The 13,736-nt window shown below is 35.8% G+C and overlaps 1 protein-coding gene and 1 long non-coding RNA gene across 2 annotated transcripts; both read right to left on the bottom strand.

Annotated features, from left to right (window-relative positions):
* Positions 1-2,640: 2,640 nt before the first annotated feature.
* Positions 2,641-6,254, bottom strand: LOC128553914 (uncharacterized). The gene is made up of 5 exons (XR_008369467.1): positions 6,023-6,254; positions 5,320-5,420; positions 4,694-4,841; positions 3,658-3,756; positions 2,641-2,842 (listed from the first exon to the last, which is right to left on the bottom strand). It is a non-coding gene; the product is annotated as an uncharacterized LOC128553914 (long non-coding RNA).
* Positions 6,255-6,583: 329 nt separating this feature from the next.
* LOC128553912 (E3 ubiquitin-protein ligase UBR3-like) lies at positions 6,584-13,403 on the bottom strand. Its single transcript, XM_053535113.1, has 4 exons — positions 13,211-13,403; positions 12,572-12,700; positions 11,542-11,594; positions 6,584-6,755 (listed from the first exon to the last, which is right to left on the bottom strand). The coding sequence occupies exons 1-4, from the start codon at positions 13,385-13,387 to the stop codon at positions 6,584-6,586; spliced, it is 531 nt and encodes a 176-aa protein (XP_053391088.1). The 5' UTR covers positions 13,388-13,403.
* Positions 13,404-13,736: the final 333 nt, after the last annotated feature.

Genomic DNA, 13,736 nt, shown 5'->3' on the forward strand with positions numbered 1-13,736 from the left:
TTTTTCTATGTACAATCAAGTTACCCCATGGGGCGGGGTCAATTTGATCCTGGGGGTCATGACTTGAACAAATTTTGTAGAAGTCTAATAGGCAATGCCACATGTCAAATATCTAAGATCTAGGCCTTCTGGTTTATTTTTAGAAAAAAATTTAAGATTTTCCTATGTAAAATCAAGTGACCCCTGGGGCGGGGTCAATTTTGATCCCGGGGGTCATGATTTGAACAAATTTTGTAGAGGTCCACTAGGCAATGCTACATGTGAAATATCTAAGCTCTAGGCCTTCTGGGTTTTTTTTAGAAATTTTTTGAAGATTTTCCTATGTAAAATCATGTGACCACTGCGGCGGGGTCAATTTTGACCCCGGGGGTCATGATTTGAACAAATTTTGTAGAGGTCCACTAGGCAATGCTACACGTCAAATATCTAAGCTCTAGGCCTTCTGGTTTATTTTTAGAAAATTTTGAAGATTTTTCTATGTACAATCAAGTAACCCATGGGGCGGGGTCAATTTGACCCCGGGGGTCAAGATTTGAATAAATTTTGTAGAAGTCTACTAGGCAATGCTACAAGTCAAATATCTAAGATCTAGGCCTTCTGGTTTATTTTTAGAAAATTTTTGAAGATTTTCCTATGTAAAAACAAGTGACGCCATGGGGCGGGGTTAATTCTGACCCCGGGGTCATGATTTGAACAAATTTTGTAGAGGTCTACTAGGCAATGCTACATGTGAAATATCTAAGCTCTAGGCCTTCAGGTTTATTTTTAGAAAATTTTTGAAGATTTTCTTATGTAAAATCAAGTGACCCCTGGGCTGACCCCCAGGGGTCATGATTTAAACAAATTTTGTAGAGGTCCACTAGGTAATGCTACAGGTCAAATATCTAAGCTCTAGGCCTTCTGGTTTATTTTTAGAAAATTTTTGAAGATTTTCCTATGTAAAATCAAGTGACCCCTGGGGCGGGGTTAATTTTGACCCCGGGGTCATGATTTGAACAAATTTTGTAGAGGTCTACTAGGCAATGCATCACGTGAAATATCTAAGCTCTAGGCCTTCAGGTTTATTTTTAGAAAATTTTTGAAGATTTTCCTATGTAAAATAAAGTGACCCCTGGGGTGACCCCCGGGGGTCATGATTAAACAAATTTTGTAGAGGTCCACTAGGCAATGCTACAGGTCAAATATCTAAGCTCTAGGCCTTCTGGTTTATTTTTAGAAAATTTTTGAAGATTTTCCTATGTAAAATCAAGTGACCCCTGGGGCGGGGTCAATTTTGACCCCGGGGTCATGATTTGAACAATTTTAGTAGAGGTCCATTAGGCAATGCTACATGTCAAATATCTTAGCTCTAGGGCTTCTGGTTTTTGAGAAGAAGATTTTTTAAGATTTTCCTATGTAAAATCAAGTGACCCCTGAGGCAGGGTCAATTTTGACCCCGGGGTCATGGTTTGAACAAATTTGGTAGAGGTCCACTAGGCAGTGCTTCACACCAAATATCTAAGCTCTAGGGCTTCTGGTTTTAGAGAAGAAGATTTTTAAAGTTTTTCGTTTCCGTTGCCATGGCAATCAGAGTTCTGTACGGAATTCAATTCTTTGAATAATTTTTGTAGAGCTTCACCCAAGGAACATTCCTGTGAAGTTTGGATGAAATTGGCCTAGCGGTTTATGAGGAGATGTCATTTAAAGTAAAAGTTTACGGACGGACGACAGATGCCAGACGGTGACTGATCCTAATAGCTGACCCTGAGCCTTTGGCTCTGGTGAGCTAAAAATACAGCCTATATCCAGACACAAGGTTTTTCTTTGATTTGACCAAGTGGCCTAGTTTTTGACCCAGGATGACCCATATTCAAACTCGACCTAAATTCCATTAAGGCAATCATTCTGACCAAATTTCATGAAGATCAACTGAAAAGTACAGCCTCTATCGCATACACAAGGTTTTTCTTTTATTTGACCTAGTGACCTACTTTTTGACCCAAGATGAACCATTTTCGAACTTGGCCTAGATTCATCAAGACAATCATTCTGACCAAATTATATGAAGATCAATTGAAAAATACAGCCTCTATCGCATACACAAGGTTTTTCTTTGATTTGACCTTGTGACCTAGTTCCTGACCCAAGATGACCCATTTTCGAACTTAGCCTAGACTTCATCAACATAATCATTTTAACAAAATTTCATGAAGATCAGTTGAAAAATACAGTCTCTATCATATACTCGAAGGTTTTTCTTTGACCTAGTTTTTGACCCCAGATGACCCATTTTTGAACTTGGTCTAGATTTCATCAAGGATATCATTCTGACAAAATTTCATGAAGATCAGTTGAAAAATACAGTCTCTTTCGCATACACAAGCTAAATGCTGATGGACAGACAGACGACAGACGACGGACATCGAGCGATCACAAAAACTCACCTGAGCACTAGCATTGCTAAGGTGAGCTAATAAAAATACTATTCCTTTTAGACAGATTAAAACAAAAACACTAGGAAGTTTATAAAACAAATTAAATGTAATCAGACACTCTTAATATAGCAATTTGGTTTTGCACACTGTACTGCTTCTAAAACCATGAAGAAATCTTGAATAACATGCTTCCTTAACACATGGATTAAAACATGCAGTATACCTGCAAGTGCACTTGGTGCCAACTGAAACATCTCTTCAAATGATGTATCCATCGTCATGGACAGTGGTCCCTCCTGCTCGAGATTCACGTGCATGAGGGGTATCTCAACATCTCGGATTGTCTCCTTGACATTCTGCAAGATGTCACTACCAGAGAACCATTCCTTATAGTTCCTGTCTGGTACAGAGGCTGGCGATGGCTTCATCTGAATAAACAAAATATTTAAACTGCTTATAAAGATATTCTCATGTTAAACTGATAAAAATGCAAAACAAACACAGGAACGCCTTCAGCTATTCCGCATCTTTTTTGTTAAACAAGGGCCGTAACTTGGCAAAATTTATGTAACTGATTTATTTTACTACAACTATTAGCAAATTTAAATTTCATAATATATTATAGTAATGATAACAACTTGCATGTAAAACTAAACTAAATTTTCTAAGTCAAAACAGGGCCATAATCTGAATAAAATTCAACCAAGAGTTATCTTACTTGGATATTTCAGCAGGTCTGATGACCACAAAGCATTGTATGAAGTTTCAATCAAATACATGTAGTTGTTACTGCGATAAAGCTTGATAGCTTGTTGCACACAAAATTTTAACTAAACTTTCCAACTCGAAAAAATGGCCATAATTTGAATACAATTCAAACTCAAGTTATCTAACTTGGTTATTTCAGCAGGTTTGATGACTAGGAAGCCTAGAATAAAGTTCCAGTGCAACACATGCAATGGTTATTGAGATACAAATTTGTGCACAATACTTTAACCAAGGAGTGACACTAACACCATTGCCATGAGCAAAATAGCTCTACTCTCCAAACAGCCATGCTAGAAAATGTGTTTTGTTTAAGCTGCCTTAAGTATAAACTTACTAACATAGTTCCTCTAAATTTGAGAACATTTACATTGTAAATAAGTAAAACAATCTAAAAGAGGGTCATCAATTATTCATCTCCACTTCCTGTCTTAAGTAACTTTCAAACAAAATATCATGGTAAAGTATGTAAACTAACCCTTCTATTACTGCCTGGGTTGGGCACAGTGATGGCCAGCTCCAACAGATGTATGGCATAGTAACAAACACTCACTGGTATGGTAGCATCTTTCAGTGCCTGAAAGTTTAAATAACACACATTTAGATATATGAACATGATGAAATGAAACCAAAGTGAAACAAATTTCCCAATATTTTTTAAATACCACTTTTTAGTGGAACCTATATTTTTTTTTGTGAATGTGACTAAGTATGAAACATGGCTTAAATTTGTTAAACTTATGAAACTAAAAGTTTTAGTAATCTTGTAATGTAGTTAACTTTGACTTTTATACTCAGATGACTACTACTTGTGTCAAACTTGCATAACAACCTAAATCAATCAAAATCATAAAATTGTATGAAATTGTTTGTTGTTCGTCTTGGGTTTAGTTCAGTTTTTTAACAGTATTTCAGTTATGTAATGGCAGGCAATTGACCTAACCAGTGTTTCTGGACTCTGTACCACTACTATCCTGTTCTCCACAAGTCACTGCCAACTTCCCCACATGAACTGAAAAATATACACATTTGCTTAAAAAGCATTAAGCTATTTGCATTTGCCTAAAAAGAGTTTTTCAACGGTACTAACATTTGTTTTCTATCAAGGTAACTTTTTTATCATAAAACATAATTATGTGTGTTTGTAAGATTTCATGTCACACACATATGATGACTTTTTCAGATGAAGTGGTACAGGAATGTCCAATGTGCCTATATGGGCATTACATCAGACACCGTCTGGGGTGATAAAGAAGGGGGGAGGGGGTGCAATCACTACCCTTATCCAAACCAGCTCGATGGAGCCTTGCTCATACGCAGCAATAACAAGCGATTCTGTCAGAAACTTAAAATCACTCTGCTTTGGTGGCCTTTTCCTACATTAAACATACATGTATGTCTCCTTTACAAAGTAATTTGTTTCAGGGAGAACCTTTATCCAATTGGTGGACGGAAATCATAATCGTACCCTGATAAAACAATGCTCACTCAGTTATTTCTTTAGGCCCGCTTACCTTTTGTAAGACTATAAACAGAAGAGAATGCAGTGTCTTGCAGTGAAGTATTCTCTACATGGCTTTGTAACATTTGAGAACATCCCCAGGTGGTTTGAAAGGTGGCCAAGGCTGACTCTTTCCCTTGAAGTTCCTCTTCTTCCTTAAACTGCAAGTAACATATAAACTTACACAACAAGGTTCAATTAATCTTCCTCCACACTTGAATTTCTTTCTACTCTACATACTCTTGAAATTCCCAAACAAGACAGAGGTGAAGGCAGAAGATGCTTTGTCTTTAGTAGATCAGCCACTGATAAAGGATTTCCTAACAAGATACATGAAAATACAATTGCATATACAAGTGCTTACTTCAGGCACCAAGGCATAAGCCAGATGTACCATTTTCTCACAGACAAAATTCTTTGAAGTTTTGTTGATGTGTTTTTCGTTTTCCATTACCTCTCATGCACAGACTCAGTAACATCAAGACTTTATTAGTGTACTATTATTTTGCTAAGCTGGATTCTATGCTTTCAAAGGATCTTCATAAGGACATTTTTTAACTTAAATCAGCGACAAAGAAAGTAAGTGTATCTCAAAAACCCTATTCTTTTAAGCAATGGAAGCACTCAACTCCTACTTACAATTCAGTGTATCTATCTATCCATTGCTGACTGGAAGTCACTCTTATAGACAGCTCTCAGCAACACATGTACTGGATCAAACTCCTCTTCCCATAATTCATCTGAAATTACCAGATTCTAAAGTAGATGAACATTCCAATTACCTGACTGGAATTTCTCAACTATAGATTCAAATTCTAAAATGTTCTTAGAAGAAAGAAAGAGCTAAGAAAATGATACAGCTCCCTTTAAATCAATCTGACTTTTCCTATTCTCAGTGAACTGTATGCAAGATATTTTACAGATATATAGAAAAGTTCCCATCACCAATGTATAGGTCTCAAATCTCTAACCAATGCTCCTGCTTTTATAAGAAAATTCTACACCTAGTGATATTTATACCTGTATTACAATGCTCTCAAACCACTTACATTAAATGCTAGCATTAGCTCATTACTGATAGCAATTTTTCTGAAAAAGCTTAGACTGACATTGTCTATTTGAAAATTGTAACAAACATAACAAATCTTACAAAATTGCTATATAACATAATTTAAGCTTTGAGCAAGACTAACCAAGTCTTATATACAAAGATCTGTCATGTCTTTTTGCCATATTTCAATTAACAATGTCCACAGAAAATGAAAGCTAGTATATTTTGGGAATTAGTATATTTTTAATTTATTAAAGTGATAGTCAATCTTTAAAAGGGAATTTCTTTCACCTTTAGGTTGGTACGTTCCTTGCTGGAGGCCACCTCCAGGTTCAAAATTTGGTGCCTTGTAATTTGCCACATCTTTCAGTGTGGGTTCAAAAAGATCCTTGCCGTGGCCTGTCATCCCCGACTTCTCTGGCATCAAGTCCATCAACTGACTGTGTTGACGATCATTCACAAACAGTAACGTGGCCATCTCGAGTCGTGTTAGTTCTTTATCTGACATGCCTAGATAGATAAAAACATGTTTACATTTCAGCATACTAGTGCAGCTGTCCTATCTCAAATTTTAACACAGTAGATATTTTGAATATTAAAACTAAATAGAATAATTTCAAAAATGTTTACCTTTCATCATTTGATTTCAAATATTTTCTAATTCTAACGAAATTTTCTTCAGGAAAACCAAAATAACTGTTTCAAAAAGATGTAAGAATTTCTCCTCTAAACTAGCACTGCCATCATTCCCCTCAAAACAAAGTCATTAAAATCAACCAGATTTCAAGTTAACAATGTGATGAATACCTTAAATCTCCATCTAAATTTTAACAGGAGTATTATTTATCCCCTTCACCTTATTAATAAAAAGTCACCCTGACATACCAAGATATGTACGAACATGCAGTAACATAGTAAAGAATTGTAGCGCTCCTTCAACCATGGACAGTTCCTGTTCTTTCTCCATCTTGCAGCTCCTTGGACCGGGAATGGATTAAATGACATCCAGTCACTGATGTGGTACCTGAAATTCACTTAAGTATATATATATGCAGGCCCAACCAAAAGTTTGGCAGTTGTAGCACTGTTCACATAAATAGGTGTGGTGAGCCATTAAGGTAAGTTAATATGATGGCAAAATGTAAATCAAGGTATCTCTTTTGGCTTAAAGACACACCAACACAAACATAGGTCAATTAGGACCACCTGAAACATCCTTGAAAAATTAAATAGTAAAATTATAAATTAAATAAATTTATAAGGCTTTCACAGGATGATTCCACTAAAATTCCAAATCCTAACCGTATTTAGAAAACTAAATGACATGGTAGTATCTATACCTGTAGTAAAAATCAAAATAATTTCTTATATCTGGTACCAATGTTAAAAAGACAGAACGTAAGTTTAACTTAACCCTTTACCACACAAAACAGAAGCTAATATAACCTCCTTTACATAACACTGATAAGGGATAATCAATAATCAATAATCGGTATATGGCTGATAAGCCTGACAGTCTTATCTGAACAGAGGTGATGGCATTATTTTGTGATTACACACACTTATGTTACAACTAGAACTGTCACAGGAGTGACTCATACCCCCACCATACCGTCTTGTCACAGAAGAATGGCAACGGTTGAACCATAAGTAATCTTAACAAGAGGGCCATGATGGCCCTATATCGCTCACCTGTTATCAATGCACTTGAGGACAAGAAGGTCCTCAGTAAAATATCAAAGTCCAAAGGACAGGAACAACAAAGGGAAGAACTTTAACCAAAAAGAAAAAAAATTCTTACAAGGTATAGATATGTCAAAATACACCTAAAAATTGGAGGTACCATCCATGTTGTACCACAGAAAAGTGGTCTCGGTTTTTCCCTATGGCCAATAATAAAAAAGTTACTAAAAATAAGCTATGTATAGTAACGTAAAAGGGAAGTAATTAAAAAATAAATATTGTAAGTGAACAAAAGAAGGATCTGCCAAATAAATCTGTTGACATAAATGAAATTTCAGATCAGTATCTTCATTAGTTATGGAGATATACCCATTTTAATTTGAAATAAAGGGAGGTAATTTGACATAAAACCAGTCCATAGTTATCTACCCTGATTGTCTCTGTCCAACTGATAACAATAATGAAATTTCAAATAAGTCCTATAAGTACTTACTGATATAAATCCATTTTGATTACAATCAGGGGAGGTAATCAGATATAAAATAACTCTGGAACCTACGATTGGATCTGATTTGTCATGGAATCCAAGATTTATTGTTGTTGAAGATATTTTGGAAGTTTGTATCAAATAAAACCATAAATGATGTCTCTATATGGCTGCAAAAGCCAAAATAGCCAATTTTGGACCTTTAAAGGGCCATAACTCTGGAACCCATGATGGAATCTGGCCAGTTGAAGAAAGGAAGCAAGATCTCGTGGTGATACAAGCTGTGTGCAAGTTTGGTTAAAATCAAATCATTAATGAAGCTGCTATTGTGCAGACAAGGTCAAAATAGCTAATTTTGGACCTTTCAGGGGCCATAACTCTGGAACCCATTGTGGGATCTGGCCGGATCAAGAAAGGAACCGAGATCTTATGGTGACACAAGTTCTGTGCAAGTTTGATTAAATTCAAATCATAAATGAAGCTGCTATTGTGCAGACAAGGTCAAAATAGCTAATTTTGGCCCTTTCAGGGGCCATCACTCTGGAACCCATAATGGAATCTCGCCAGTTCAAGAAAGGAACCAAGATTTTATGGTGATACAAGTTGTGTGCAAGTCTGGTTAAATTCAAATCATAAATGAAGCTGCTATTGTGCAGACAAGGTCAAAATAGCTAATTCTGGCCCTTTAAGGGGCCATAACTCTGGAACCCATAACGGAATCCAGCCAGTTCAAGAAAGGAATCAAGATCTCGTGGTGATACAAGTTGTGTGCCAGTTTGGTAAAAATCAAATAATAAATAAAGCTGCTATTGTGCAGACAATGTCAAAATAGCTAATTTTGGCCCTTTCAGGGGCCATAACTCTGGAACCCATAATGGGATCTGGCCAGTTCAAGAAAGGAACCGTGACCTTATGGTGATACAAGTTGTGTGCAAGTCTGGTTAAAATAAAATCATAAATGAAACCACTATCGTACAGACAAGGAATTGTTGACACACGGACGGACTGACGACGGACGACGGACGAAGGGTGATCACAAAAGCTCACCTTGTCACTATGTGACAGGTGAGCTAAAAATACTTAGAATAATATAAAAATGTCAAAAAAGCTTAATACTTAAAAAGAAGTTTACTTGTCTTTGGAGTACTTCATCCTGGGCTTCCACATATAAGTAATACTAGTATAATTATGTGCCCTGGATGAGAGATGAGGTAAATATAAAAAAATTCTAATATTAGAGATACACTAAAAGTGAATACAAAAAAAGTGTCTTACCGACCCATGTTACCACAGAAAAATGTGTTTACTTTTTACATAGGACTGATAATAAAAAAAGTTAGAAAAATACCAAAAATATTGAAAATCTAAAAATAGGATTTCTAAAAATAGACTAATTCCTGGAATTTAAGGGAAAGAAATTCAGTACAAAAGTTAAAAAAAGGTTACTTCCCTTTGGCTCTAAGCCAATCAGAATGAGATATAGTGAAAATACATCAAAATTAACCTTAAATTCTAAGTAAAAGGGGACATAATTCAAGAAAAATTGGTGTCAGTTATGCACCTTGTGTCACATGATGTGGGTGATGAGGTGGAACATCTATTTTAAGTTTAAATCAAATCCATTTAGTAGTAACTGAGATACAGTGAATATACATCAAAATTCACCTTAAATTCTAAGTAAAAAGGGGCATAATTCATGAAAAATTGGTGTCAGAGTTATGCACCTTGTGTCACATGATGTGGGTGATGAGGTGGAACATCTATTTTAAGTTTGAATCAAATCCATTTTGTAATAACTGAGATATAGTGAAAATACATCAAAATCAACCTTAAATTTAAAGTAAAAAGGGGACATAATTCATAAAAAATTGATGTCAGAGTTAAGTACCTTATGTCACATGATGTGGGTGATAAGGTGGAACAACTATTTTAAGTTTGAATCGAACCCATTTAGTAATAAACGTCCGCTTTGAGTGCGGGAGATCGTGGGTTCAATCCCCAGCCGCGTCATACCAAAGACGTAAAAAATGGTACTAGCAGCTTCCTCGCTTGGCACTCAGCATTAAGGGGATAGTGTTAGGACTGGTCAGCCCGGTGTCAGTATAATGTGACTGGGTGGGGTATCATGCCAGGTGTCTATGGCGTGATATTCCAGTGAGGCAGCACTATAAAGTTGGGCATTGTGCTCACTGCTACAAGTAGACACCGTCGTTTAAATGACTGAAAAATTGTTGAAAAAGACGTTAAACCCGAACACACACACACATTTAGTTATAACTGAGATATAGTGAAAATACAACAAAATTAACCTTAAATTCTAAGTAAAAGGGGACATAATTCATGAAAACTTGGTGTCAGAGTTATGCACCTTGTGTCACATGATGTGGGTGATAAGGCGGAACCTCTTTTTTAAGTTTGAATCAAATCCATTTAGTAATAACTGAGATAACAGATTTCGGGACGCGACGCGACAAAACTTGAGTCCTATATACCCACCTCCAAACATGTTTGGTGGGGGTATAAATATGATTATTTTAATATTTTCTGTAAGTTTGACATTATTTTAGTCAACGTAAAGATTTTAGTAAATTAAATTCTCTTTCAAATGATACAAAACTCACGATAGTTTCTCTTTTTGTTTTGAAGATATAAAGTGCTAAAGTAAGTGAAATATATTTTTAGGTATAAATTTCTGTTTTGGACTGGTTTCAAACTGAAATTCATATAGTTTGATTTTGTCTGAGAGTACAATTTATAGACTCGTCTGGCGAATAGGGAAAATCGGCATGTTTTACCTTGTCTTATTTACATAAAAAACGACTATCATTCTGAATAACACTTCTTAAATAACGGACCGTTCCATTATTAAAAGTACAAAAACATTGCTGGCCTCAAAACCAAACAAAACTTGGGCTAAATATTAAAACATTTTTTGATAATATGTAATTTTTTGCTGATCAATCATTGGCACATCACGGGTTACTTCCACTGCAATTTCTCTTGGGGTGTCATAAAATATTTGGAAGCTGTGGTCCTTCTGTTTTGATTAACACTTCCCATTATATAAGGCCATAAATTGCAAGCCATCGTATAAACAAACTGTTGTTTAGGGGAAATCTGCATAAATCACGTGACCTTCATGACCATACACATTTAAATATATTTAGGTGTTTAATGGTTGTTATTTTTACAAAGAGGAAAGTCCCGCACACTGGCCAGAAATGCAAGTAGTTTTTGTAGCAATTTTCCATGACGTAGTGTCATGCATAGGTAGGAAAAACCCCAGTGTTTTTGGTTGCAAATTACTCAATAAATTTTAATAGTAACCATATGATGTTTTACACAATTATTGATGACGAAATCCCATACTTTGCATTAGAAAACATCCAGAATTCGTTTCTTCAGGAAAAGGATAAAAATTAAGCAACTGATTATAAGACACGTGGATATACATTTTTGTTCAAATGGGTAACCAACAGACACGGGTCAATTCGTATCTCTTTGGTAATCGATAGATACGTGGATAAACGTATCAGTGTGGTAAAGGGTTAAACATCCTTACAAGTTCGCAAACTATGTTGTAGCATACACATAATGTTGGTAACCATGGTGACCTGTGACTGGAAAACAAGACACTTACCTATCAAGAACAGTCTGTACAAAATAATCTGGATCCAGTCTACTTGCACACACCTACAAGTTGATTAGACAATTAACACCCACAATCAGTATTTCCCTACATACAAGCTTTGGATAAGCTGTCCAATTTTGTAAGAAAACTTATGTTTACAGCATAATCTGAATATGTTACAAAGTTAATTTCAAATAATATAATTATCAAAGACAAAACTGCATTTAACTAATCCTGCCCTGTATCGGAAGATATAGAGTCACTGAAGCTTTCTTTCTCCCTGAACAGTTATAATACTTTTAGGATTTTATGACAACATAAACATCATCCTACTGATTCAATTCACTGATTTCTTTCTGAATATTAGATTTCTTTCTCAAATCCCATCCCTTCCATCAATACTGATACAATGACAATTTTTCTCTTTGATCCCCATCTTTATACATATTTGGTTTCACTGATCATAACAGATGGGGCAGTTTGTCTACAAGTCCTACTTCTAATCAAAGTTGTACAACAGAGTTTGCAGGCAAGTAAGATAATGAAACACTACCATTGGTCAATATCAAGAATAGGCTTAAAATCAACCAATCAGATAATGAAACTTCAGTACTGGTCACAAAGATCTCTTTCGTAACCACTGACTCTGGCTCTATTGTGAATGTCTCTCCTCAGTCCTTGAGTGTTAATTATGTGTAGAATTTATGTATGTCATTTTAAGAAGTGTGTTATATATTCTGACCCACACAATAACTTGTGAATATCAATGGAACATTCTGGGTATTTTGTTGTTGTTGTTGGGTTTATGATAATGCTGACTCATTACCGTTCATCAGGCATCTTTCTATAGTGGTAGGAGACCCCCAAGTGCTTCTCCAGGCATTATTTTAGGCACAGGCAGGCACCTAGGTAAACCCACCAACCTTCTGCAAACCAGCTGCATGGCTTCCTCACATGAAAGAATTCTACACCCCAAGCATGGTTGAAAGTCTATAGTCACTGTGGTGAAAGGCAAGTGAACTGAAGTCATCTCACCTACCTGCATCAGATATATGTCAGCATCTACCATGGAGTAACAGAAGTGACACTGTACATAGGTCATTGCTTGTCCCTTAATCTGTAGACCATTTCTAACCCACATGTTGCAGTATACTTCTGTTGTGGCAACCTTAAACACAAATATTAACATTTTAACAAAAAGTTGAACAAGTTCTTTATCTGTTCGTGTATAGCTTCAGTGATCACAGTTTAAATAAATGTTCCCAGAATTCTTCTCAAAATCGTTTTGTTTTGCAAGAAATCTAGAAAAAAATTATCCCCTTTATAAGACTCAGCCAATTCCAACTGACAGACAGATATAATCTGATATTGTGTCAAGAACTGCACAGTTGAATAGTAATATTTACAGGCCAGAACTTTTCTTCAGATTTTTTCCAGAGGTTCAAAAGTGGTCAGACCTTAGTGCATAATGACACTAACAAAGCAAAAATATTCTCAATTTAAAGTCATCCCTAGTTACAACTGTTACATGAAGACAGATACCCCCTAGTTACAACTGTTACATGAAGACAGATACCCCCTAGTTACAACTGTTACATGAAGACAGATACCCCCTAGTTACAACTGTTACATGAAGACAGATACCCCCTAGTTACAACTGTTACATGTAGACAGATACCTGTATCTGTAAAAGGTGAGTTAACAAACTTTTCAACATCCTCTCTGGTGGTACGACAGATGTAAGATCTTGTTTCTGATGCTGCACAGCTTGTACCATAAAAGTAGCAAGGTAACGATGTAACGGAAGGTGGAAAGTCAGCTGTAGTGGGTTTGGCTGCAAAGGAAATGTGTGCATGAAAAATTTTGTTTATTTGTTTAGTCTTGGGTTTAGCGCCATTGTTCAACAGTACTTCAGTTATGTAAAGACAGGCAGTTAACCTAACCATCGTTCCTGGATTCTGAACCAGTAAAAACCTTTTCTTCAGAAGTAACTGCCAACTTCTCCACATGAATCAGAGGTAGAGGACAAATGATTTCAGATACAATGTTTTATTTATTCCAAATCGACATAAAGAACATTATGCCTTGCCCTACCATGTGCTTACCCAACTGAGCTAAGAGGTCTGGCAAATAAAATTTTTTTAAATTAATGACAGACATAAATGAAATGTTTAAACTTTTAAATTTAAATTATGAAACTGCTT

This window comes from Mercenaria mercenaria, unplaced genomic scaffold (genome assembly GCF_021730395.1).
Source record: "Mercenaria mercenaria strain notata unplaced genomic scaffold, MADL_Memer_1 contig_4490, whole genome shotgun sequence".
Classification (NCBI taxonomy): Eukaryota; Metazoa; Mollusca; class Bivalvia; order Venerida; family Veneridae; genus Mercenaria; species Mercenaria mercenaria.